The sequence below is a fragment of the Nuphar pumila genome, chromosome 7 (genome assembly GCF_984573655.1).
Source record: "Nuphar pumila chromosome 7, dmNupPumi1.hap1.1, whole genome shotgun sequence".
NCBI classification, from domain to species: Eukaryota; Viridiplantae; Streptophyta; class Magnoliopsida; order Nymphaeales; family Nymphaeaceae; genus Nuphar; species Nuphar pumila.
In genome coordinates, this window is record NC_143255.1 from 16,462,531 (window position 1) to 16,488,500 (window position 25,970).

Consider the following 25,970-nt stretch of genomic DNA (forward strand, 5'->3'; position numbering starts at 1 on the left):
TTTCCAATTATGATGAGCATGAGGCCCTGCTCAAGCTTGGCTCATTTATTTAATTGGACAAGTTCCAACTGGTCATAGACGGCCCGGTATGGCTTGGCTTATTGTGCAGTCCAAATTCTACTCTCTATATATGGTAAGGTTATAACAGGATTGAGGTGGGTAGGTGGGTGGGGGAGGTGGTGGTGGTGGTGGTATCATCAGGACTTCTTTCATTCAACTTCATAAGAAGTTTAAGGAAGACCGAAAGGAAAAAGGGGGCGAACTTTGTAAACTGGTTCAAGCTTTATGACCATTGCCTGATGTGACAATCACCAAAGATAACATGTTATGTAACGAATTGGCTACAGTTTATAGTACCATTGTATAGTGAATCTCATAGGTAGAAGCATTATTTGATTAATTGACCACGTGGATGTGTTTAGCATGGTTCATTTATTAAAAAATGCACTTTGAATTGAGTGGTTTTGATATAAACATATAACTTTGTTAATAAAAAAATCTTGACAACATAGCAAATTTGGGAGTTCCGATCGGGTACTGGCACAAAATTTGTGCATTAAGCACCTGATTGCCCTCCATCATGCTTTGCCCTGTTCCCAAAATGGAGGGTGATCAGGTGCTTAAGGCACAAATATTTGTCCAATCATATTGCACCTAACCTTTTCATCAAATTTGGGCAGCCTAAATCTTATGGGAAATCCAATTGTTTTACATTTCTCATGTTTTTCCGCAAAGTATCGGTAAAATAAATAATTTAAATTTCAAAAAATATAGTCTTTGTGATGAAATGAAAAATGCATATATTTCATGAAAAATAATCATTAAAAATGTAAACATCATGATATTTTATAGTTGAATGGAAATGTTGGCGACTATTTTGGAAATCTCACAAGAAATTGTTTAAAATGTTAAACCAATTTCTGTTTTTTCATGTTTTTTTTTTTTCAAAAAAAGATAATATGTATCACTGGTTGTGGACTAATGTATTTTGTAGCCCTCAAAAGATTTGTTTTTACCATGATGTTTTTACTAAACAAGCCATATAGATAATATCCATTTTACCAATGAGTTACACCTGAGGGTATCCAATATTTTCCCGTGAGATTATTTATGCCCTTCATGCTCTTTTTGTGTGTGACTCCATTTATGCTCTCTCTCTCTCTCATAGACTTCTTATTAGGGAACATTATGTAGGGTAATGTTTGCTACCTTGTGGGTATGGAACCCCTAGTAAAAAAAATGCATTATTTTTTTTTCCAAGGTTTTTTTACATTAAACCATCTGGATGTGAAATACGTATTAAGTTTAATAAAAACTGGCGTTTGGATCATGTTTTTTTTTTTTTATGTACGTCAGATTTTACCAGGATTGAAAAATCAACACCACGCAATCTACCAAAATTTCAAACCTCAAAAGAACTTTTTTTTACAGATTTGGTCAAAACAGCCTCTCTCTCTCTCAAACCTGAAAAGAAACAATTTTTTTTACATTAAAACACTATATCCAAGGGCCTATTACCACTATTGGAACCATGTTAAACGCAGATTTGGTCAAAACAGTCTCTCTCTCTCTCTCTCTCTCTCTCTCTCTCTCTATATATATATATATATATATATATATAGGGTTCCTTACCCATACACGACGGTAGCTAATACCATCCTCACTATGTAAATTAGGGGCATCAACGGGCCTGGTTTACCTAGAACCGATACAAACCAAACCCTACAGGGTCCAGGTATGGTGATAAATAAGAAGACCTGATTAAGACCCAAGTTCAGATCCGAAGGTCCGATTAATACATGGACCTGGTTATAGTTTGTGAAATTTTATACTAGACACAGGCCCAACCCGAGCTCCAATTAAAACCCATAATTTTTCAATGTAAAAATGATAAAAAAAATATGGTTTACCAGGTATGGTCCGGGTTTGGTTCATGTAGTTCTTATTAGGTCCAGATATGGTTTTTCTTATAATGGACCTGATTAGACCCAGGTTTGGACCCGATACCATACCTGAAAATCTTATCCAAATCTGGTTTCATTTGGATCCGAATTAAACCGGTCCCGTTGACACCCCTAATGTAAATAGACTTTGTCTATTAAAAAGTGCTAGTACCAACAAAGCCATTCGCGGTTTCAATCACCATGGATCCGCACTGTTTGAAGGTGGTTTTTTTTTAATCCCATGATAATCACCTTTTGGAGATTTTACCACATACAAGAAGTTAAGATTACATGGTTACAAAGTCATAATCAATCAATCAATCCTTGCCACTACTTTGATGAGCAAACTGACGAATCAATCTTTAAAAGCTCATCAAGCATTGAACCAGGTTGGGAAGAAGGTGTCGACGAGGGAGGAGGAGGAGGGGTTGGCAATGAAGGCTGGTCTACGAGAGTGGGAGCGGGTGCAGTCAGAGACATAGTCAAAACAACTGGGGGTGAGGGTGACAAGGGCGCTACACCAACTGAAGGGGTAGGTGGGGGAGTATGGGAGATACCATAGGTTTAAGAAAGGGAAACTTCTCCTAGTAAAAAACAACCATACGCTCAATTTCATATCTAAACACAAATATCCTTTATGCTGAGCACTATATCCTAAGAAAAAATATTGAGCGCCACGAAAATTCATCTTATGAGCTTTAGCAAAACGAATCACCACCATGAGCAGCCATGTGCCCTCAGGACCTTTATAAAACTTGAAAATCCTACATTGAAGGGCCCATGGCTAGATTTGTCACATGCTTAGCAAGAAATAGAATTAGAAGAACCTCTGGTATGCTGATTTTGAGACAGATTTTGTCCACCAGCATTAAACGACCAGTTATCATAACCACCACCTCGATTTCTAGAGAACCGACCCTTATTGATTTGCTTCTTCTAGTAAAAACAACCGCCAGATTTATTTCTGCGGCCCCTACCGAATTGCCTTTGGGTATATTGGACAGTAGGAGTCACAACTTCATGTTGTTCATTCACACTAAGTTCAGCTTCATGAGTCAATAAAAGTTTGAACAGTTCATCAAGAGTAACAAGATCTGAATGGGTATCAGTAGATGTCCTAATAGAACCATATTCTGCAACAGCAAGACCAACCAAGAACTGCATGATTAAGTCCTCATTTGAGGCTGGTTTGGAAGCAAGTACAAGTTGAGATTCAAGCACTTTTGCTTTTAGAAAATAGGACTATCGTTGCCTTTCTTAAGGTAATGAAACTGACCTCTCTAACTGTTGAACATGAGCTCTAGATCAAGTAGCATAGTACTTCTTAAGAACCATCCATACCTCATAAGTAGTCAGGCCAATCACCTAACTATGAACCGTCTCACTGAGAGAGGAGACCAGCCAACTTAACAGAAGTTGATCTTGCTGATGTCATTGAATATAGGCATGGTTTAAAGCAGGTTTTTTTCAGGTTCAGCCGGTTTAAACCTCTTTTTTTGGCAAGGATTAGATTCGCCGATAAAACCAATGAGATCATAGCTCTTTAACAAGGGGATGAATTAAGATTCCCAGAACAGAAAATTATCATCCGATGATTTTGTAGTAAAAAAATATTGGAGATTTGTAGAAGCTGGTGAGGCACCTGATCCATTGGTAGTGTTATCATTCTTTGGAGGATCCATCTCCTTCATATCGTCTACAGCTCTGATATCATAAATGACTTGCATGAGAAGAAGAGAAACAGACACAAACTCTTAACGTGGTTCAGTTCCTTTCGAGAACCTACATCCACGGTGGGAAACCTCACACACTCAATGGAGAGGTGGCCTTGTTTTCATTGATTTTACAGGAGGTTTACAATCACCAGAAGATTCTTTCTTAGGACTCTTATCAATTGTAAAAGTCCTATCACAATTATGAATAGATTTAGAAAGGGAAACTAGATTTCTATCTTCATTAGCTTCATTACATGTCTTGTTTCCTTCAATGGACACCTTCACATGATTCTTGAGGTCTCACGTATCCTCCACACTTTCTTTAACAAGGTAGATGTGTTAAACTAGGAATGGAGCAACAGGAGCACTGTGAAGAGATGACTCATTGGAACAGAGAAAATATTTTATATGTTTTCTTCTTTTTTCTTTTCCTCATTAAGTGACCAACAGAATTCTTAGGGTACTCGTGCATAAATGTAAGGAAAAACATAGAATGTAAAAAAGAAATCTATGCAAGACAAAAACTTGCCCTTGCAACGAGACTCTCTCTCTCATGGCCCTTTGTGAACAAGTTCACCACAAACTTATATCCAGCACAAAATTATACACTTGATGCATTTTCAAGTTAATGGTAGTTTTGATGCATCGGTTGTCTATATCATGAGCATTTTGATAAAAAATTTAAATAAAAATGCACTAAACAATGTTGCATATTTCCATAATATTGTAATAAAATAACTAATTTCTTATAATGATGATAATACGTCAAAACCATAAGATCATTTTTTTAATTTTTTGAGGTTACAAATTTATGGATCGTGAATCTTTATATAAAAGGCAATGCAAGTTAACTCTCTCTCTCTCTCTCTCTATATATATATATATATATATATATATATATATATATATAAACACTAGAATATGACAACTAATGTGTGAACCATGATTTTTATGGATTTTTTGTTCTCTTCTCTTGAATCTAACCATAAGGATGTGATCTACATGTATGGTTTTATAAGAACCCATTATTGAATCATTCTATTTTGATGCATAAAGCAGATGTTTTAAGGCTTTAAAATCAGTGGCTCATAATCTTCATAAATATTCAAGTATTCAAAAATCATATTTTTTCATCAAAAATACACCATCCAATGGTTGATTCCTAGCAACTCACCGTGCCAAGCACATGCACATGGTTGAATTTGCAAAAAAGTATTGAAAATGCCCATATTTCTAGTTCTCATGTTCTAGTGACTCTCTCTCTCTCTCTCTCTCTCTCTCTATATATATATATATATATTATGTGCATCAAAACCGTAAGATCAATTTTAAATTTTTTTAGGTAACAAATTTGTGGACTTATGAATCTTTATAAAAGCCATGTATCTCTCTCTCTCATATATATATATATATATATAATATTTGCTACTAATGAAGATAAGGAACTAATGAGCTAGAAATCATAAGGTGAAGTTGTATCGACTCAATCTAAACACATAAATGTGTTCAACGTGGTTTGTTTGCAAGTATCAAGCCTTGGGTTGTGCTTTTCTAATGTAAAAATGTGATCTTTTGAGTGACAGAAATTTTGGCACATTTTGAGCCGTTGATTTTTGGACCCTTTAAAAACCTAATTACTTGTCATCATCACATGATTCAAATGCAATACTTTTTCCTATCATGTTTCTTTGTTGTGAACTGGTGTGTGTTCAATACGCAGCCAAAAAGCTCCAGGATGTGGGCACATTTATTAGCAGTTTACTGGGTGTCGTTTGTTACGTTTTACATACTATGGAAAGCATACAAACATGTCTCTGAGCTAAGAGCGGCACGATTAGAAGCGGATGAAACTAAGCCCGAACGATTTGCAGTACTGGTTAGAGATATGCCTTCTCTTCCTCCAGAACAAACACGTAAAGAGCAGGTCGATTCATATTTCAGGAGGCTCCATCCCGATTCTTTCTTTAGATCTATGGTGGTCACTGACAACAAAGAGGTACTACTTTTCTTCGCTCCTTCCTACATGGAATATGTATAAACTAGGATCTTGCTAAGAATCATAGTTGCCGTTGTTTTTGCCTTTTCGGATCAATCTGAACCTCTAGATGTGTTTATTATAGTTTACTCGGTAGAAAACAAAAACATGTATTAGATGAGGTATATTCAGGTTCAAATTTGTTGAAGAGATTTAAAATCAACAGCTCATGTCTCACAGTGACAGAATATTCAATCAAAACATGTATTTTTAGTAAATAAGCAATGACAAGTATTTATTACAGGCCAACAAAATATGGCAAGAGCTGGAAAGTTGCAAGAAGAAACTTGCTCATTCAGAAGCCGTGTTTGCAGAAAACCCGAAAACTAGGCCGCAGCACAGGACTGGATTTCTGGGACTCATTGGTGAGAAAGTTGACACGATCAAGTACTGCAACCAGAAAATCAAAGAATTAGCTCCAAAGTTAGAGGCCGAACAGAAGACCACCGTCAAGGACAAGCAGCTCGCTTCTGCTCTTGTGTTCTTTAACAGCTGGCGAGCCGCTGTATCTGCCTCCCAGACCATCCATGCACAGATGGTCGAAAAATGGACGGTGACGGCAGCTCCTCAGCCTCGTGAGTTGCTGTGGAAAAATCTATCCATCCCATATTTCATGAGGCAAATCAGGCAGTATGTGATCTATGGCATTGTATTCCTCGTCATCTTCTTCTACACGATACCGATGGGATTTGTCTCTGCATTCACCACTCTTTCGAATTTGAGGAAGTACTTGCCTTTCTTGAAGCCAATTGTCGACCAACCGACGATTAAGATGGTGCTGGACTTTATCCAATATAGTCGTTGGGAGTGTTGGGACCTCCCCAACTGCTATAATTATAGCTGTTGGGAGCATCCCAACTACTCTTTTGAGTCTTGTATAGCCTATATAAAGGGGGTTAAATCCCCTCTTGTATTAATCGTATTTCGAGTTGTTCCCAGTTCAAGGCACTGGAAGCAAATTTTTTTTTTTAAGAAGAAAGGAATATATCTGTTAATTAAAGATCAGAATATAATCAATCTTAAGGGGTAGATGGCGAGGTATCACCCAGTCTCAGTCCTCTAATTGTTCGAACAATAGAAAAGGTAGGCCTGTTAAGATGTATTGATATAAATTCACTTTTATATATATATATATATATATATATATATATATATATATATATATATATATATATATATATATATATATATATATATTTATATATTTGACTGTTTCTCATTGTAATAGGTTTTGCCCATGTAGGGACATTTTAGTCTTTTTACATGTATGTAATAGGTACTGCCTATTAGGGGCAGTTTTGTCTTTGTGTATATTTTTTCATTTTATTTTTTATTCTGTCTTTTCCCTCTTGCATGAGGGTATATTGGACTTTATCCAATATAGTCGTTGGGAGTGTTGGGACCTCCCCAACTGCTATAATTATAGCTGTTGGGAGCATCCCAACTACTCTTTTGAGTCTTGTATAGCCTATATAAAGGGGGTTAAATCCCCTCTTGTATTAATGCTTTTTCTTAAGCATTTTCTCATAATAATGATCATATTATTTTTAAGTGTGTGTTCTTGTATTTGCTATTGTGAACTTTTATATTTGCTATTGATTAGCTTGCGTATTGTCCCTTTGTGGACTTGTGTTTGAGCACTCTCTTTTGACTCTTGTATGCCCTTGGTGGCTCTTTTTGTATTTCTCTTTCTTTCATTACATGGTATCAGAGCCATAGGCTCTTGGGATCGCGTGATACTTCTCCAAAGTTCGTGGTTGTGGCAAAGAAGGGATCTTCCTTGAAGCCATTTGTTCGTGATACTTCATTTCTCTCCTCCACACTTGTTCGTGATAGTTCATTTCTTCTCTCCAAAGATAGGCAAAAAAGAACTCATGACGGTGGTCACATTCAAGCTAAATGACTCAAATTACCTAATGTGGGCCGCTGCTATGGAGAACCATCTTAAAGGCAAAAAACTATAGGGGTACGTAAGTGTCACTACATGTGAGCCACATCTCATACTCACCAAAAAAGATGGAGATCAAATCAAAGCCCTTGATGATGAAGAAAGAGAAAAAATTCTTAAAAAACATCATATTAAGGTGGAAGATTAGGAAGTCGAGAACGCTCAAATCCTATCTTGGTTCCTAAATAGCATGAAATTTAAGATAGCCACCAACATTGTGAAGTTTAAAAAAGCTTGTGATGCATGGATCTTTCTAAAAAACATGTTCATGCAAAAAGACTTGGCACGACAATATTTCCTTCAAGAGAAGGTTCAAACTATAAAACAAGGAGATAAGAGTGTGAGAGATTACTATGAAACTCTCTCTCCTCTTTGAGATGAGTTGGCCTTGCTTGAGCCTAAATGGGAAGGCACGTGCATTGAAATGAGGCGAAAGTAATTGGAAAAGGAACAACTCTTTATGTTCTTATTCAGGTTGAGACCCAAGTTTGAGCAAATTAGGTCCTCAATTTTGCATAGGATTACTACTATCTCACTTAACGAGGCCCTTGTCGAGGTATACCAAGCTGAAACTTGACTTGGCATGAACAAAGGAAGTGAGGAAGTCCTTGTCGTGTCAAGACCCAACAACTATGTCAAAACATATAGACTTCATTTTGGGAGGAATAACAATGGTAGAGTGAGGAGAATAATATGCCATTTTGTAATGAACCAGGACATATCAAACCAGAATGTCTCAAGCTTAAGAAGAAGGTGGCAACTGTTAAAGAATCATCCAAAAATGGTGAAGAAGCAAACAAGAAAGGAGGAGACCTTAAGGATACCATCAACCAATTAACGGAAGCACTTCAACAATTCCTTAAGACATCTTCAACTTACTTTTAGTGTCACCGTCTCCACATCCTCTCCTCCCGATACGTTTTCGATACTTGATTTCGGTGCCTCCTCTAGAATCTCTCTTATCTGAATGCACTAAACCCTTTTATAGTTCATATTGTTTCTATCGCCGATGGAACTAATTTGAAAATCAAAAGCATTGGAACCTTTAAAAATATTTCCAACAGATTTCTTCATGTCATCTTTGTCTCCAACAGATTTCTTCATGGATACGCCGTTGAGTTTGTGAAATCAGGTCACTGATGTGAGAATGCAACCCCCGCATTTCTGTCAATCCATCATCGTTGCGCCTTTGTAGTTGAAATTCCCAGAGCTTCACTTTTTAAGTGTTCATGAGGAGAAAACTATATTCTCTATGCTCCTTCAATCATCCTTTCATCTTACTTTTGAGAAATCTGAACTTAACCATCAGTCTAAATCCCACCTATTTGCCTTCAGATGGCTGGTTCCACTAATGCAAGATTACGTCCCTTAAATCCCTCAATCCACAGACACAAACTTCAAAATGATACTTGTTCTGACCTTTGACCCAGTACTCCATTGCAGCATGATCCCTCCATGGTCCAGATGTCAGCATTTAAGGATTTTGTCCATTGAGTTTTAAAAGGCACCATGTGGAGCAACTACATAGGAAGGAGTGTTGGATTCTTCCCTATTGTGTGGATGTTTTTGCGGGTGTCAGAAATTGATGATCAAATAATGAAATGATCCAGTCATGATGTCCGAGTTTCTAGTTTGTTCTGTTGATATGTCGATGGTCCATCCAGAATAACTTATAAATGGGTTTAGTTCATCATTACTTTATTATTTGAAGAAGTGAATTTGTGGGTGCATGCCCACCAAAACTTGAAGGGAAGTTTACTAATTTGCACATGTAACTCGTCATCTGAAAAAACATTATTCTATGCTTATAATTCTTTAAGGGATGCAATCCAAAATGTTGCCTTGGTTTAGTAGAAACCTTGGTTAGTACATGTGATATTCATGTGTATATTCCAGGCCAAAACATTTTGGCATGGATTTCCTTCTGTGATTGTTCTGTTATTTATTATCCTTTATATTTTCTCGACAGTCTAACAACTCATTTCTTGATCTGTCTTAATAATCAGGTAGTTAGCTATCGAGGAGCAATCAGTAGTTTGCGAGATCAAGCAAGTTACAAGCCTAAGGTTCCTTCTGTGGCAGTTCATTATAAACTCTGCCAAACTTTCAATTTCCAAGAATTTCCTTCGCTGCCAATTGAGGTGAGCTATTTCTTGGTCACAAATAGCTTTTCACTTATGAATGCACTTCTCTAGGTTAATTTTACATTTATAGATATAGTAAAGAGTAATAAACCAAACCTAGTTTATGTATATGGATAGATGTGCTGGCAACCTATGCTTGGTTCCAAACCAAGCTCTGAATGAAAACTTGTTTAGGCATGCATTCATTAAAATAGGAAAGTATGGTTACACTAAAGTCGTGCCCAGATTCTTTCTTGCCATCTCTGCTTCTCTGCTATATACCACTGTTCTCTCTTTTGCTTCATGATTATACTATGTCACATGGGTGCGGGGGTGCGGCAAAAATATAGAAAATTATATATATATATATATAAAGTTTGACATAAATGACCCTGGGTGCGTTGACTGCACACAGGGTCAGGTTGACCGCATTGGGTGCGGGTGCGGCACCTAGTTGGAGAATCCCTGTGACATATAGGACAAAAAAATTTTCTTGGCAATTTTTTTAAGTCCGAAAATTGGACCAAAATGACCCTGGGTGTGTTGACCGCACCCGGTGCTCGTGTCGACGCGGGTGCGGCACCCTGCTAGCCCCCTGTGACATAGTGATGATATGATTGTTCAAGATCTCTAATGATAATTGTCAGACTGAATAATTTAAAAGCTGTCTCAACTTTTTATTTTGAAAGGAAAAGTTACTATATAAGGAATCCATTATGCTACCTTATGGAAATTTGTGAACTTGAAGGGGGCGTTTGTTGCATCCCCACCCAAGCGAAACCACTTTCTCTTGAGAGGGAAACCCAGGAGGGAAAGTGCTTTAGCATGAGAGGAAGCGTGAACTGGCTTTGATAGGAAAGATGTTTTTTTGCATTCATTATGTAGACCCTACGAAGATGTTTGTTTTACCCCTCTAGGGAAAGAGGCTTCCTTTCCTATGAAAAAGGGCCTCTTTCATAGCAAAGGGCATGAAAGAAACACCCCAAAGATAGTAAAAAGAAGAAAAAGATAGTACTTGTCAATTTTATGGTAAGTTTGTTTAATATGCTAACCAGGTGCATGGAAATAGTTAACAAACCTTACTGCAGCAATGACTACACCTCCTTTCTGTTTATTCTATTTTATTTTTTTGAAAATTCTTTTTCTGCAAGCAAAGGCTAACTTGTGTGTAGAATTATCAGCAAGTTGCCTTTTTTCTGCATTTCTATCCGAAGTTCTAAAGTTTTATGACCTTGCAGGTCAAGTACCACTTGCCAGAGGAGGAGATAGCTTTAGGGCCTAGCTGTTGGTTGTGGGACTACTTGAGAAGGAGTGGAGCTTCTGGATATTTGCTTCCACTTTCAAGCGAAGCAGATAGTTCTTCTGTAGCAGCTATTGTTGGATGTATGTGCCAGCTGATCATGAAAGGTACACTGAATATTTGCATTTAACATCCTCATGTTTATCTAGACCATTCACCATTGTTATCTTTATATCCAGACTTCGTCATGCATTATATAGCAAGGGGACACGTTCTCTTGGATTAGTGCATTGGCTTATGCAACACAACTTAAAACTTATTAAGGGGGTGGGTACTTTTGCAATGTGCTAGTAGAATCTAGTGAGACCAATTTTTACATTTAGAACAAATCCCTCACTAAATGTGAATATCCTAGAAACTGGCTAAGATAAAAAAAAATGAGATGTTCAATTCTTTGGTTGAATTGCTTTGAGGGCTTGTGTACCAACTTTGAAAGTGAATCCCAACCTAGGTTAAAACGGGAGTGGGAGATGGTTCCCCAAGTCAGAAAATGTGGTTATCATTCTATTTTCCTTTTTTTTATGACATTAATTCTTTCTTGTGTCAGTTTTAGCCACTTCTACAATGACACTCTATCCTACTGTTTTTCATAGTTAAAATTTTCGTTGGGAGCAATCCATAGTTACCTTTCTCAGCTGGCAAACATTTATTATCCATATCTCTTATAGCTCAATGACTGCATATGCATGCAGCAATTGCGGACGGAGATGAACAAGTTAAAGCTGATGCTATACGTGTCGGTCAATACCATAATGGCGAGCTCCCTCATGACAGTAAAGAGTTCAGTAGGCGCATTTTTTATACCGTCTACATGGGAACAGAAAACAGGTAAGATTAGCACTTTTTAGCAATACACTGAAAATAGTGATATCATGATTTTATGTCATCTTCTAAAATGTTTGGTAATGTGATCTGTGTTAGATCTGTATAAAAATATAGTTATATATATTCATGGGGAAATGAAAACCTCCCCAATGGAAAACCCTCCCAAACCTCCCCAATGGACGTTTTATTGGATTTTTGGTGTTTTTTTCAAAATTCTGGCCGTGCAAATGTGATCTATATGCTTGTTTTTATCGGAATCAGTTCTTGGAGCATTTGATTCTGATGCATGGATAGGTTTTTGTAAGTTTCAAAATCAATGGCGTACAATTTTCATAAACTTTTGAGGCTCCGAATACCATTTTTTCTATCTAAAATTCATGATCCAAGTGTTGATTTATAGTAAATCAATCATGCTGAACACATTTGTACGGTCAGAATTTTGAAAAAAAATACCAAAAATTTTCCATTGGGGAGGTTTTCATTCCCCTATATTCATGTGTGTGTGTATATATATAGGGACATTTTGGTATTTTCCCTTTTGTAATAGGGTCATCCTAGTAGGGGCTGTTTTGTAATTTTGTTTTTTGTTTTTTAGGACGACTATTAGACCCGCTTTACTATATGGTACGGAATGTTGGGCTGCCAAGAGACATCATATTCAAAAAATGAGTGTAGCTGAGATGCGGATGCTTAGATGGATGTGTGGAAATACAATAAAAGATAAGATTCAGAACGAGGAGATACGTAAGAAGGTAGGTATTGCACCCATTGAAAATAAGATGCGAGAGAATCGTTTACGGTGGTTTGGACATATTCGGCGAAGGCCTAATGATGCTCCAGTTAGAAGGTTGGAGAAATGGGAAAATATATTAGTTAAAAGAGGTCCGGGTAGGCCTAGGAAGACTTGGATGGAGATGATAGGAAAGGATATGAATGCTTTGAACCTCACCGAGGACATGGCATTGGATATAAATGATTGGAGGAAAAGGATTCATGTGGAAGACTCAAAATGAATTTCTTTTTTGGTTCATATCGCTGACCCCAATTGTTTTGGGATGAAGGCATAGTTGTTGTTGTTGTTTTTTGTTTTTTATATTTTGTAATACATATGATTGTTGGAACAGCCAAACTAGTCGTTGGGGGCTAGCCCAACGACTAGTTGGGCTGCCCCCTTTCTCTCTCTTTTGTGCTTATATATATAGGGGACTTCCCCTTGTAATCTTAATGCTTTTCTAAGCATTTGTTAAGTGAATAAATATATTTTTTTATATTGGTCTCTTGTTTGGCTCTTTGAAGCCTTTGTATGCACTTTTGTGCTTTTGTATTGGCTTTGCATTTGTGTTGTCCCTTAGTGGACTTGTATTTGTGCTTAAGCATATTGTATTTTGCATTTCTGCTTGTTTCAGTATAAGAGCTTCTTGGGTACTTTGACCTCGGAACATGGTGATCAATCATCCTCGTCATGGAGCATGAAGCAAAGAGTGAACTCTCCTTTAAGCTCAATAGAACTAACTATATGATGTGGACAGTTGTAATGGAGAACCACCTCAAAGAGGAAAAACTTTAGGAGTACGTGATGGGCACTACTCCCGAGCCTCTACTGAAGCTCACAAAACTTGAAGGAGGCATAGAAAAGGCTCTTGAAAGAGAAGATCGAACCAAAGCTATTTATGAACATCAAATGAAGATAGAAGATTGAGAAAACAACCATGCTAAAATCTTAGCATGGTTCATGAATAATGTGGATATTAAGACTTGTGCTAACATTGCCAAGTTTAGAAAGGCAAATGAGGCATGGTTCTTTATGAAGGGTATGTATACCCAAAACCCCAAAAGGACCAAGACAATATTTCTTGCAATTGAAGATTAGAAGTACTAAACAAAAGGTCATGAATGTTTAGGACTATTTTAGTGCCTTGTCCTAGGGGTGGGCATCGAGCCAGCCTGGCCTGACCTGGGCCCATTTAGAGCTTGGCCCACCGGGCTTTAAGTGTGGCCCAGAACAAAGATTGATCGATTCTTAATGGGCTCGGGTTTGAAGAGCAACCCATGGCCCGGCCCAATGGGCCAATGTGAAGCGGGTTGGGTCCAGCCCGACCCGACCCAAATCCATTTGTAAATAGTAATAATTAATAAGTTTTCAACTTTCCATGTATCCAATTAATTATCTTTCTAGTTTTCATAAAATTAATATAACTAATTAGGTAAATAGTAGTTACCAAGGTACTATGAAAATAGTTAATTTTTATATTATTAAAAAAATAATAAATAACTCAAGCCCATCATGCCTGCTCAGTTGCCCGTTGGCCGGCCCAGGCCCAGCCCACGCATATAGCAGGTCGAGTTTTGGTCCGGGCCTAAAATCTTGGCCTAAACCCGACCCATGGTCGGCCGGGTTGGCTTGGCCCATCAGGCGGCCCGACCCGTTGCCCACCCCTACTTTGTCCTCTCTATGGGATAAGTTGGCACTCCTTGAACCTAAATGGAAAGTCTCCATTGTTAAAATATAGTGTATATATTTTTATACATAACTGATATACGTATATTTATACAATATACATATATCAGGGGTATTTTGGTCATTTAATGACATATAATATAGTACAGTCCAATAGGGACTGTAGAGACTTTTTTGTTTTTTTATTTTCTGTTTTTTGTATGTCAGTCAATATGACTGTTGGACTGCCTCCTTTTCATTATACGTGAGGCTCTATACCACTCTATGTAATACAAGCTTTTCTAAGCTTATTGGCCGTTATATAAAAATTAGTTTTTTTACATTGTGCTTGTGTGGAAGTTGTGCCATTGTGTTATCATGGAATTTGTGTTTTTGTATATCTCTTTTATGAGATTGTTATCGGTCCATTAGAGATCATATTGTATTTGTGCACTTGTTTTGCCCTTTGTGGGCATTCTGATTGTGCACATCTTGTTTCATTACATGGTATCAGAGCTTATAGCTCTTGAAGTGTTGAAAATTATCTTGGGATTGCTCTCTTTGTGGTGGTGATCTTCAATCTTTAGTCTTCAAACGCAAACCTTCTTCATTATGGGAGAAAGAGATTTCGCCTCCATCACCTCCTACAAGCTTAACGAAAGCAACTATTTTATATGGGCTATCGTAATGAAAAATCAATCAAAGGTAAATAGCTTTGGGGGTTTGTTAGTAGAACTACTAATAAACCTCAACTTAAATTAACAAGAAGAAAAGGAGATCAAGTCAAAGCTCTATCCGAAGGACAAAAAGAGAAAGCTTTGCAAGAATACCAAAACAAGTTGGAGGATCGAGAAGCTAGCAATGCTCAAATACTTTCATGGTTCATGAATACCATGGAGTTCAAGATCACCACTAACATCATCAAATTTAAAAGGACATGTGATGCATGGATCTTCTTAAAGAGCACATTCATTCAAAAAGATATGGCTAGGTTATATTATCTTCAAGGCAATGTGCATAATACCAAACAAAGAGATAAAAGTGTAAGAGTCCTTTATGGTACATAATACCAAACATTCATTTGGGATGAACTAGTTATGTTAGAAGCAAAATGAGAAGATTTGGCTATTGAGATGAGAAAATTACAACTTGAAAGAGAAAACCTTTTCTCTTTTCTATATGGTCTCCGATCAGAATTTGAGCAAGTTAGGTCTTCCTTGTTTCATAGGACTTCGACTTCTTCTATAAGTGAGGCTCTTATTCAAATTTGTCAAGAAGAAACAAGACTTAGAATGCACAAGTCTAATGACGAGGTTCTTACCGTATCAAGACCCGGAAATTTTGTAAAAACTTATAAATCACCTCACTTTGAAAGAAAATTCAATGGAGGACATAATGGGGGAGGATACAAAGGAGGACACAAGGGTAAAATTACTTGTCATCATTATAACATGAACTCTTCTAACAGGGCACTGCACCCACAACCATGCAGGTGTGACACTTGGGCACGACTTCCTTTATGTCAGGTGAAGTCAACCACATTGAGGTCCATTTTTATCCAAAAGTAGGTTCAATTAAACCTAATCAAGTCTAGTTTTATATATATACATAAATGCACAAACATGCACATAGTTTTAACTTAAAACTGTTAAAAATTATATTTATATATATACCCTCCCCGCACCCTCGCACCCAAGTTTTTTTAAAGTGTTGCATCGCCTCACCTGTATCCGCACCCACACCTATGTGACATAGAAAATAACAAAAACAAAAAAAATACAAGAAAAGAAAAAGGATTGATGTGCCCCTAATCGGCACAACCTATTAAAAAAGACAAAAATACCCCTAGAGGGTATTACCTATTACATCATTAGAAATATATATGTACAATATGAAACTATATATATATATATATATATACAACTTAATACTCCCCCTCAAACTTACGATGTGATATACCGAAAGTTTGAAAATACAAAAGGAATCAATAGGAAGGATCCAAGTCTTCAATGATAATCTTCACCAAATGCCTGCATCGACTATCTTCATCTTCATGATGCATCAAAAATGAAATTTCTTTCTCAACCCATATCATCTTTAAGAAGCTGCAGAGAGAACAAAACAAAGGTTCCAACTACACAAAAGAAGATATCTTAACCAAATAGTTATAAAGTTTCAAAACAAGTATATATTTTGAACAAGAATAATACTCAAGTAGAATTTTCAAACAAAGCAGCAATAATTTTAAGATTTTAGAAACATTAGACAATCATTAAGAAAGATAAAAACAAAACAACAATAATTTTAAGATTTTAGAAACATTAGACAATCATTAAGAATGATGAGAGGAGCATACCTCAAAGATAAATTTTTATGAAATCAAATTTTAGACAATCATATATCAAAAATCAGCATATTTTTCAAGAAAACATAAATATTAATCATAAGAGAATTTGATCACTAAAAGACATAAATTATCAAGAAGAGATAAACAATCATGCATAAATAATATCTCAAAGTTTTAGAAAAGCACTTCAAATGAAATAACAAATCATCAACTATACTAAGCAAACACGACAACATGCATATAAAATATAACAATTCAAAAGATCCTTCAAGAAATGAGGAGTTAATTAAATTCATGCATACAACAATGTGAACAAGATAATCAATATTAAACACACACATATATATAACATGCAATTAAAGCATATTTATTGAACATAATAATGAATGAGAACAATCTCATAAATCACAACCCATTAGGATTCATTTACACAACCTATAATGGGTTTAAGCACAAAGGACCAAACAACAATCTTAATATATATATATATATATATATATATAGAGAGAGAGAGAGAGAGAGATTATCGATGAAATGCACATAAGATGCATGATTTATCAATAAATATTTTTTCATACAATGAATTAAGCGATCTGCTTTTATTGAAACATAACTAACTCTTTAAGAGATAATATCTAGATAGTAACTACAAGTTGAGCAAGTTCATCTAATTTGATTTACAATAGTTATAGATGACATACTGATACTGATGGTCATATGGCTGCATGTCTTAATTGCATACTACTGTGCATATGGCTGCACGTCTTACCTTTTTGTGAGTGATAATTTTCCAATAAGAGGTCATTTCAAATGTATCGCTTCTTTTTTTTCAAGGTTACCATGGATGTAACAGATGGAAATCTCTTTCTCTCTCCATGTGCTGTGTCTCTGCTTTCCAAATGGCTAGCTTCCTAATTAAGGTGGATCATGAAATTTTTTTCTCATGATCTCCAGTGTTTATCTTGTGATTTGGATGAGACAAGAGCCCTCTGAGACTTAGTTGTTTCATCTATGCAGTTCTGAGGCTACTAGGCTGCGAGCAAAGGTCCTCTCTGATGAAATTGGCTCATATCATATTGATATGAAGATTGACATGGTTATATCCGCATTGATCTCCTTGTTTCACACACTTTCTGGGAGGAGGCCCTGTTATAAGGTACTAATCTGAATATTTTATATTTTTGAGTTCTTTTTTCTTTTTAGTTTTTGGGGTGTCCTCTTTACATGAAAAGTTCATTCTGTCTTACCTTTATGGGCTTATGGTGAGCGCTTGTTGATGAGTGCTGTAATTTGTTGACTGAGTCTATCATTTGACAGGAGATTCCAATTTCCTTTTTATTTTCTTCTCTTTATTAAAAATGATACTGATGTGAGCTAGAATAAGCTAAAAAAGGGATGTTTGTTAAAAAGATGGTTCTTGAAGTCTCTCTTTGAAACAGTTCAGAAACTTGGCAAAATGGTATATGTCCATTTATATGACATGGTTGCCTTGGATACCTTGCCTATACGTGTACTCCCTACTTTCTTCAACATCATCCAGACGAATAAATTTCAACTTCAACCTGTGCTAAAGACTGCCTTTTGTCAGCGATTTTTTGACCCAAGTCAAGTTTTGGTACCATTTGAATCCAATTTTAGTAATGCCATGTTTCAATGAACTAAGGACATGCCTAAAGGACCTGAACTTGCAAAACTATGGTCCTGTTCACAACAGCTTCTCTAGAACTAGAACACCCTGTGTTTTCCTTACTGTACGCATCCAGTCACCAGTATCAATGTGTTGGTTACATCTTAATGAGGCAGTTTCTCAAGATATTTAGGATTTCCTTATAAATCTTGGGAAATGCTCAGGAAGTTTTTTCCATTTAAAAATGATAATAATAAACAATCCAGTGTAAGAAAAATAACTTAATTTTTAGAAAAGTTTTCAAAATATCATTTTTAGGTGTATAAAAGTTTGAAAAACAACTTGTGAAAACACCATGATAAACCGTGTTAATATCATGAAGCAATATATTTAAATTGGTGGTATTTTGAAAAGATCATGATAAATTGTTTTTCTATTATATAAGACCATGGTGTTTTGAACATATCGATGACATCTGTGTCTATGGGGTTGTCATAATTGAACACGGAGAAGCCAACAGAGAGGATATTTGGACCATAAACTAACTCATGTCTTCTGTTTTTTTTTTTAAAGAAAGAAAATTGTATATTAATAAGATGGAAGAATTACACCGTTACCAAAAATGATGAGGTATCACTCTCTTGTCTTAAGAAAGTAAGGAAGTAGGACAACCAAATACAAGAACAGCGACAGCTATGAAGCTAGAACCAAAGACTGCTTACAAAACTATTCTATTCTTCCCTGTCCAATTCAAGTCCATACCCGGCCTTAAACCAGTGGTAAGCTGGAGCTCTTTCTTGACTACATGGATTTTAGTGGTTGCTAGAGTATTTCATGGGTCAATCAACCCCTTATCAGGCCATAACATTCTTTACTTCTTTCATGTCCATGTCTGTTTTCCTTTTCTGCATGTGTGCACATTAATGTGTTTCATTTAATGTGTTGTTTCTAGTCTAGTTGGGTCACAGCATTAACATAAGCCTTCTTTAAAGGTTGATGGTGGCTCAAACACGGAGAACCTGGCACTGCAAAATATTCAAGCTCGAGTAAGAATGGTCGTATCTTTTATGCTAGCGTCTCTCATGCCTTGGGTTCATAACAAATCTGGCTTTTATCTTGTGCTTGGGAGTTCAAATGTTGATGAAGCATTGCGAGGGTACCTAACCAAGGTGTGAATTTCTACTACCATTTGTTATACATCCCTAATATGCATTTGATGGGGCAGTTGTATTTTTCTTTATTAAGTCTCCATCGTTCTTTTTCCTTTATTGAGTCTCCATTGTTCCTGTCATTGAGTTTTTTGTGTGATATTTTTCATTTCCTGGTGCAGTATGATTGTAGCTCGGCTGATATTAATCCAATTGGGAGTATTAGTAAAGTGGATCTCCGTGCATTCCTTCGCTGGGCTTCTGTTAATCTTGGATATACATCTTTGGCAGAAGTCGAAGCAGCTCCTCCAACTGCAGAGTTGGAACCTATCCGTTCCAATTATTCCCAGGTCTTTCTCTTGACTGGTTATAAGATATTGTTACTATTACTATTTCCCCATGGCATTTCAGTTAAGTACGAAAGGGTAATGCATTATTCGGAAAGCGTATAAAACTTCTGACATGATTAATTATTTGTGGTTTCATATTTCATGAACTGGGGGAGGGGACCTTTTCCTCAAGCCATTCCTTATTAATGTTTTTGTTATCATGTTTGAAGTGTCATACAAGTGTTAAGGGAAGCGTTGTGAGTGGACATTATTGTTAAATGACTGAAGTTTTTCTTAATTATGCTTGTGCTTATAATTTTGAATTTTACTCAAACATACTTTTGAAGATCTCAGTCAGCGAGGAAAAAAGACTTGTTATTTTGATTGTGTTTTGTGTTTGTATTGAGCTATCCTCTTCTGTGTATCAAATCATGTATACACCTACAGTACACCTTCTGACAGCTGCATAATACACACCTACCCATTTCCTTTTTGATGAATAATGCTGTGGGGTTACCCCAAAATTTCCGTTCATTGGAAAGGTATTTACACAGTATCCATGAGGAAAGAGTCACTAGCAGCCTGATGATCAGGTGGCTTATTTTTCCAATACATAAAATTCCCCACCACAATATCTACAGAGAATAAATAAAAAATCAACAAATCTGGTCCCTTAACAAAGACAGAAACATCCAAAATTTTGGATAGGCATGACAAAATACTAGATGAATTATTCCATTTGCCCTTCCAACTGTCTTTAAAACGCCATCAATTTCCTAATTGGAAATAATCTGCAACTTAGTAGATTGGATTTGATTTGGAACGTAAGAAAAAACTTTATTTCAGTCAAAATGAAATTGAACATAAACCCTTGAATAGAACCTACTGCTGTGTCTGAACTGCAAAAGCAAATCTTTTACCAGAAGACATCGCCCAACCAGCTAACTGCAAACGAGTACAATCGTACGGTGGAGCAATGTATTGATCAATAACTGGTTGTCCATTTAACCAGATTTTAACCGGAGTTAGTTCAATGGCCACTTGATTTTCAATATAATTTCCTTATAGGAAAACCAAATTTTCCTCAATGCTATCAATCTCCCAACCTGTGTCATCATGCACGACTTTATTCCAAATAAATCATAATATCCAAATTACAGTATTGAAGACAGCTTTGCAAGATTCCCAGTCATCCAGCTAGCTTGGAATTTCTTGGAAAACCACCACTTGATTTGGCAACCAATATTTGAGTTGAGAACCCGCTTGACTCCAAACTTGTTAACAGCATCCTTCCATGGATTATAACAGCCACATTACACTTAAAAGCAGATGATCATGATTTTCTTCCGAGCTTGTACACAAGTAGCATCCATTTGCCGTAAATATACCTCTTCTCTGAAGTCTATCAAGAATTGGAAGCCTATTAGCAACTGCTATATAAAGATATAAACAAACCAAGATTCATGAGGTATCTGATCCTTAATCCAAATGAAACGTCTCCACTGTTCTTTAGAATACGATGCCTAATAAAATTCTAGCATGCCAATGTTGAAAAAAGTGTTTTGGAATCTGTATCAGAAAGGAAGACATGCATATCGTACTATATCATATTGTATCATAAGATATAGGAAAAAACACATTTAAAAAATTACAAAAAAACAGAAAAACACTAAAAAATCAGGAAAAATAGAAAAAAATGCAATAGGAAAAAAAATTAAGCATTAAGATCAATTAAACATAGATGTGCATTAAGCCATTAACATCAAGTAAATTTCATTACATAAACATAAATGTTATGAAAGTTCATTACATAAACTTGTATAATAAAATTATAAAATACATCAGTCATTTTCATCGAATATTCATCGAATACCGGTGGATGATTGTTTCAAATATTTGGGATCTATCATTCAAAAGTATGGAGAAATTGATGGAGATGTAAATCATAGGATAAAGGTTGGGTGGATGAAATGAAAAAGTGCAACTGGAGTGTTGTGCGATCGTAGAATGCCATTGCGGTTGAAGGGAAAGTTTTATAGGACGACTATTAGGCCCGCTTTACTATATGGTAGGGAATGTTGGGCTGCCAAAAGACATCATATTCAAAAAATGAGTGTAGCTGAGATGCGTATGCTTAGATGGATGTGTGGAAATACAATAAAAGATAAGATTCAGAACGAGGAGATGCGTAAGAAGGTAGGCGTTGCACCCATTGAAAATAAGATGAGAGAGAATCGTTTACGGTGGCTTGGACATATTCGGCGAAGGCCTAATGATGCTCCAATTAGAAGGATGGTGAAATGGAAAAATATATTAGTTAAAAGAGGTCAGGGTAGGCCTAAGAAGACTTGGATGGAGATGATAAGAAAGGATATGAATGCTTTGAACCTCACCGAGAACATGGCATTGGATAGAAATGATCGGAGGAGAAGGATTCATGTGGAAGACCCAGAATGATTTTCTTTGTTGGTTCATATCGCTGACCCCAATTGTTTTGGGATGAAGGCATAGTTGTTGTTGTTGTTGTTTGTTGTATTCAGTGTTCTCCATCAGGGATGACATCTTTGTAATGAAATAGAAAGAGAGGTGCACACACAAATCCACTATGGGATGGTGCACATAAGCCACTAAGGGCTAGAACAAACACTCAAGAACTCACAAGCCACTAATGGGCATAACACAAAGACATAAAACATATAATTTTATTATATTAACAAATGCTCAAGAGAAGCATTCCCACAAAGGGTTCAAGATGTCCTTTTAGGCTAAAGAGGGACTAAAGGGGGGCCATTATAGCTGTTGGGGAGCCCCAACAGGTATATGGCCTAAAGACCATAATGCCCTTACATAAAAAAGGAAAGACAAAAAAGGAAAAATAAAAGAAATAAAAAATATCAAATCTGCCCCTAATGGGCAGGACCTATTACACATGCAGAATTGCAAAAGAAACCCTAGTGGGTATTACTTATTACAAGAGAAGAAACACACACACACACACACATATATATATATATATATATGTACTATATATATGTGAACAATAACATATACACATATTTAACAATCTTGTGATAACTGGGCAACATCTTGTGGTGGCTGTGCATCAAGTCATGCCCATTCCCTTCTATTTACTTCCAAACTAGTAAGAATCTCAGCCCGTACATTACTTAGAATGTTAGGTGAGTGATACATTCACATAAAGTAAGTTTGAATGCCTACAATGTGCAGCTTAAAATGATACAAGCCCCAGTGATGCCATCTCAAAGTAAAAATGTGAGAGAAAAGGATGAAGATGCAGTATGGTGGGCCTCACTATTCATTAGTTTCCACTGATGAAAAACTCATATATTTCATTTTTTACTATGTTAACAATGAAAGATATGAAGTAAAATTTATTAAAATTCCTTAAGATCTGTAATTACAATAATGTGCATAAGAAAAAAAGATATGTCTCTAGTGATTGCTTTCTCATGTTCGTCCTCAAAGAGCTGGAAGTAAATCTTCATCAGACAAAACTCAATTGCAGATGAAGGTGACAGTCTAACTGCATTAATGCCCTCAAATGGAGGGCTTACAAAAGAGAAAGTAGCAACTGAAGAGCCAGATAGCCTGAGGAAAGTGCAAGCTCTCACACATTCCTGCACTACTTATGGTACCTATAAGATGCATACATCAGATTTCTGTTTTAGCAACTATTTAGTTGTTTGTCTGATTTTTTCACACATGCCTGAGGAATTTATTTTCAATCAAATGTGCCCATGCTTGTGTTCAATATTGTATGCCCTTTATGTGATCAAACCTGGACTGAACATAAACTTGAGTGATGCCTTGACTCAGACAGGCGATTAATCTAACTGCATGGACACATTGACCTATCTGGTTCATTTGTTGACCTGTGCAAGCCGCAGATCAGTTACTTGCAAATGAATTTCAAAAGCATGGGTTTGCAAGCTATCAATATGCCTCATATTGGCCCCACTGGTATCAAACTTTATCTATATTGCCCTGTGAACATCCAATGATATTGTTTTGTGGTAGAGGGAAACACTTTTTGTATGCAGGATAGTTTTTATTTTATCATCTGTTTGTTCAAATGGTTTTCAACTAGAATGACATTTGTATTGTTGCAGATCAAGGATCAGCTGATCCCATAATTAGTAGATGGATTTACATTAAACTTGTCAATGCAGATCGCAACAAATACAAAGACATGATAACATGATAGTTGATGGAAATGAAATAATTTGCTTTTTCTATTTAAAAAACTAATTCGACAATAAGTAAGATTGAATAAAAAATGTGAGTTCATGGTCTAACGTTCTGTCTTTGTGGCACAGTTAGATGAAGTGGATATGGGCATGACATATGAGGAGTTATCATTCTATGGACGGCTTAGAAAGATTTTCCGATGTGGCCCTGTCTCAATGTTTCAGGTTACTCTCATAAACTCAGGTTATCACAGTTTATTATCTAGGTTGTGCAACAACCCTTCTTATGATGACATAGTTAAATAATATTATTTTTACTTATTATACTCAGATTGTTTGAGAGATGAAATTATCTTATTGTTTTTTCTTATTATGTGTGCACATGTAAGCACACACATGCATTTATGACATGGAATCGATCAACTGTAGCAAACATCAAGGGATCAAGTACTCCTGTGGACTAACTTGGTGTGGTATCCATTGCAGTGGATCTGTACCTGATGGAAAGGTGTTCATAGCATTATAATTTGGTTAATGTCTGTTATTTATAGCTTTATTTTTTATGTTTTAGAACCTTGTTCACACGTGGCATGGTAGGCTTACTCCTTCTGAGGTTGCGGCAAAGGTCAAGCACTTCTTTAAGTACTACTCAATGAATCGGCATAAGATGACTGTCCTAACGCCATCATATCATGCTGAGGTATTTTCATGATGTAGATCTTGACTGACTAATTATTCAATTGTCTATGCTTGCATTCTATGAAGTATATTCAGCTTAGATATAAGAGACTTGACTTATTTTTAAAATGTGGAAACTAATATCTTTTGGAATAGAAATTCTTATTCTTTTTTTTCCTTCAACCCTCCAATGTCTTTAACTCCATATGGTTTCATTTTGTTTATTTCATTCGACTTAAATTTTTTCAGGTTGTGCTCAAACATTTGCCTATTTTTTCTATTCTTGAATTTTTAAGTAAGGCTTTCACTAATCATGGAAAATTAAGAAAGACAACATTGTTTCCTGCAGAGTTATTCACCAGAAGACAATAGATTTGATCTTCGCCAGTTTTTATACAATACAAGGTGGCCTTATCAGTTCCGCAAGATTGATGAACTTGTACAGAAAGGTGCAGCTGGCAGCATCCCTGTGGTAAAACCTAAGGAGCCAACAGACTTGGAAGTTTCCATGGTCCATGCAACTGGAATGGGGGTTGCAGCAGCTGACGCTGGAAACCCGAGGACTGGCTTGTAATTTTAATAGTTTGGTAGGTATTTTGATATCTCTGCTTTTATGGGGGTAATAAGATGTAATTCATGCAACATGTTGTTGACCCTTATCTTTCTAATTCATATCATGGTAGTTGCATTTGGTCTTTCTCTGTTTCTTTCTCAAAAGATTTTGGTGTCTGAATATTTTCCCACGCATAGATTATTCTTTTCTTCTCTCTCTCTCTCTCTCTCTCTCTCTCTCTCTCTCTCTCTCTCTCTCTCTCTCTCTCTCTCTCTCTCTCTCAGCCTTCTCTTTGGACTTTGGTTGGAGCTGATATGACAACCTTATGCCAAGGATAGTGGTGGCTAAGGCACTTGTTTGGCTGGTATATTTAAAGATAGATGGATGCAAGTTAATCTTAGCAAATACAGCATCAGATGGTTGAAGGGCATCTTGATAGAAATGAGATTGTGAACATGCGCTTGAGTTCTAAGATTATCCTAGATTTTAGGTCTCTAGTCGGAGTCCAGCCCTGGAAAAGCCAATATCATTTATTTAGTTACTGTTTTCTTTGGTAAATGTTGTCTTTGTGTGGCTTTTGCTTTTTTATTGCCTAAATTTGCCACCGACTCACAGTTTGGTCAAGGTGTCTCGAGGTAACGAAAGATAGCAAATTTATTGCTTTTCTTTCAGTGAAATTGCATGATATACGCTTCTATTTTTTCAATCTTAGTTAATGATGATGCCGTATTTTTGCTGGATGATAAACGACCTT

General features: G+C 36.3%; 1 protein-coding gene across 1 annotated transcript; it reads left to right on the forward strand.

Moving 5' to 3' along the window:
- The first annotated feature begins 5,393 nt into the window (after positions 1-5,393).
- LOC149831292 (glutamine-dependent NAD(+) synthetase-like) lies at positions 5,394-25,362 on the forward strand. Its single transcript, XM_090012985.1, has 11 exons — positions 5,394-5,654; positions 5,938-6,468; positions 7,405-7,518; positions 11,003-11,171; positions 11,757-11,892; positions 17,691-17,829; positions 19,293-19,469; positions 19,631-19,798; positions 24,115-24,210; positions 24,557-24,685; positions 25,013-25,362. The coding sequence occupies exons 1-11, from the start codon at positions 5,394-5,396 to the stop codon at positions 25,235-25,237; spliced, it is 2,145 nt and encodes a 714-aa protein (XP_089869111.1). The 3' UTR covers positions 25,238-25,362.
- Positions 25,363-25,970: the final 608 nt, after the last annotated feature.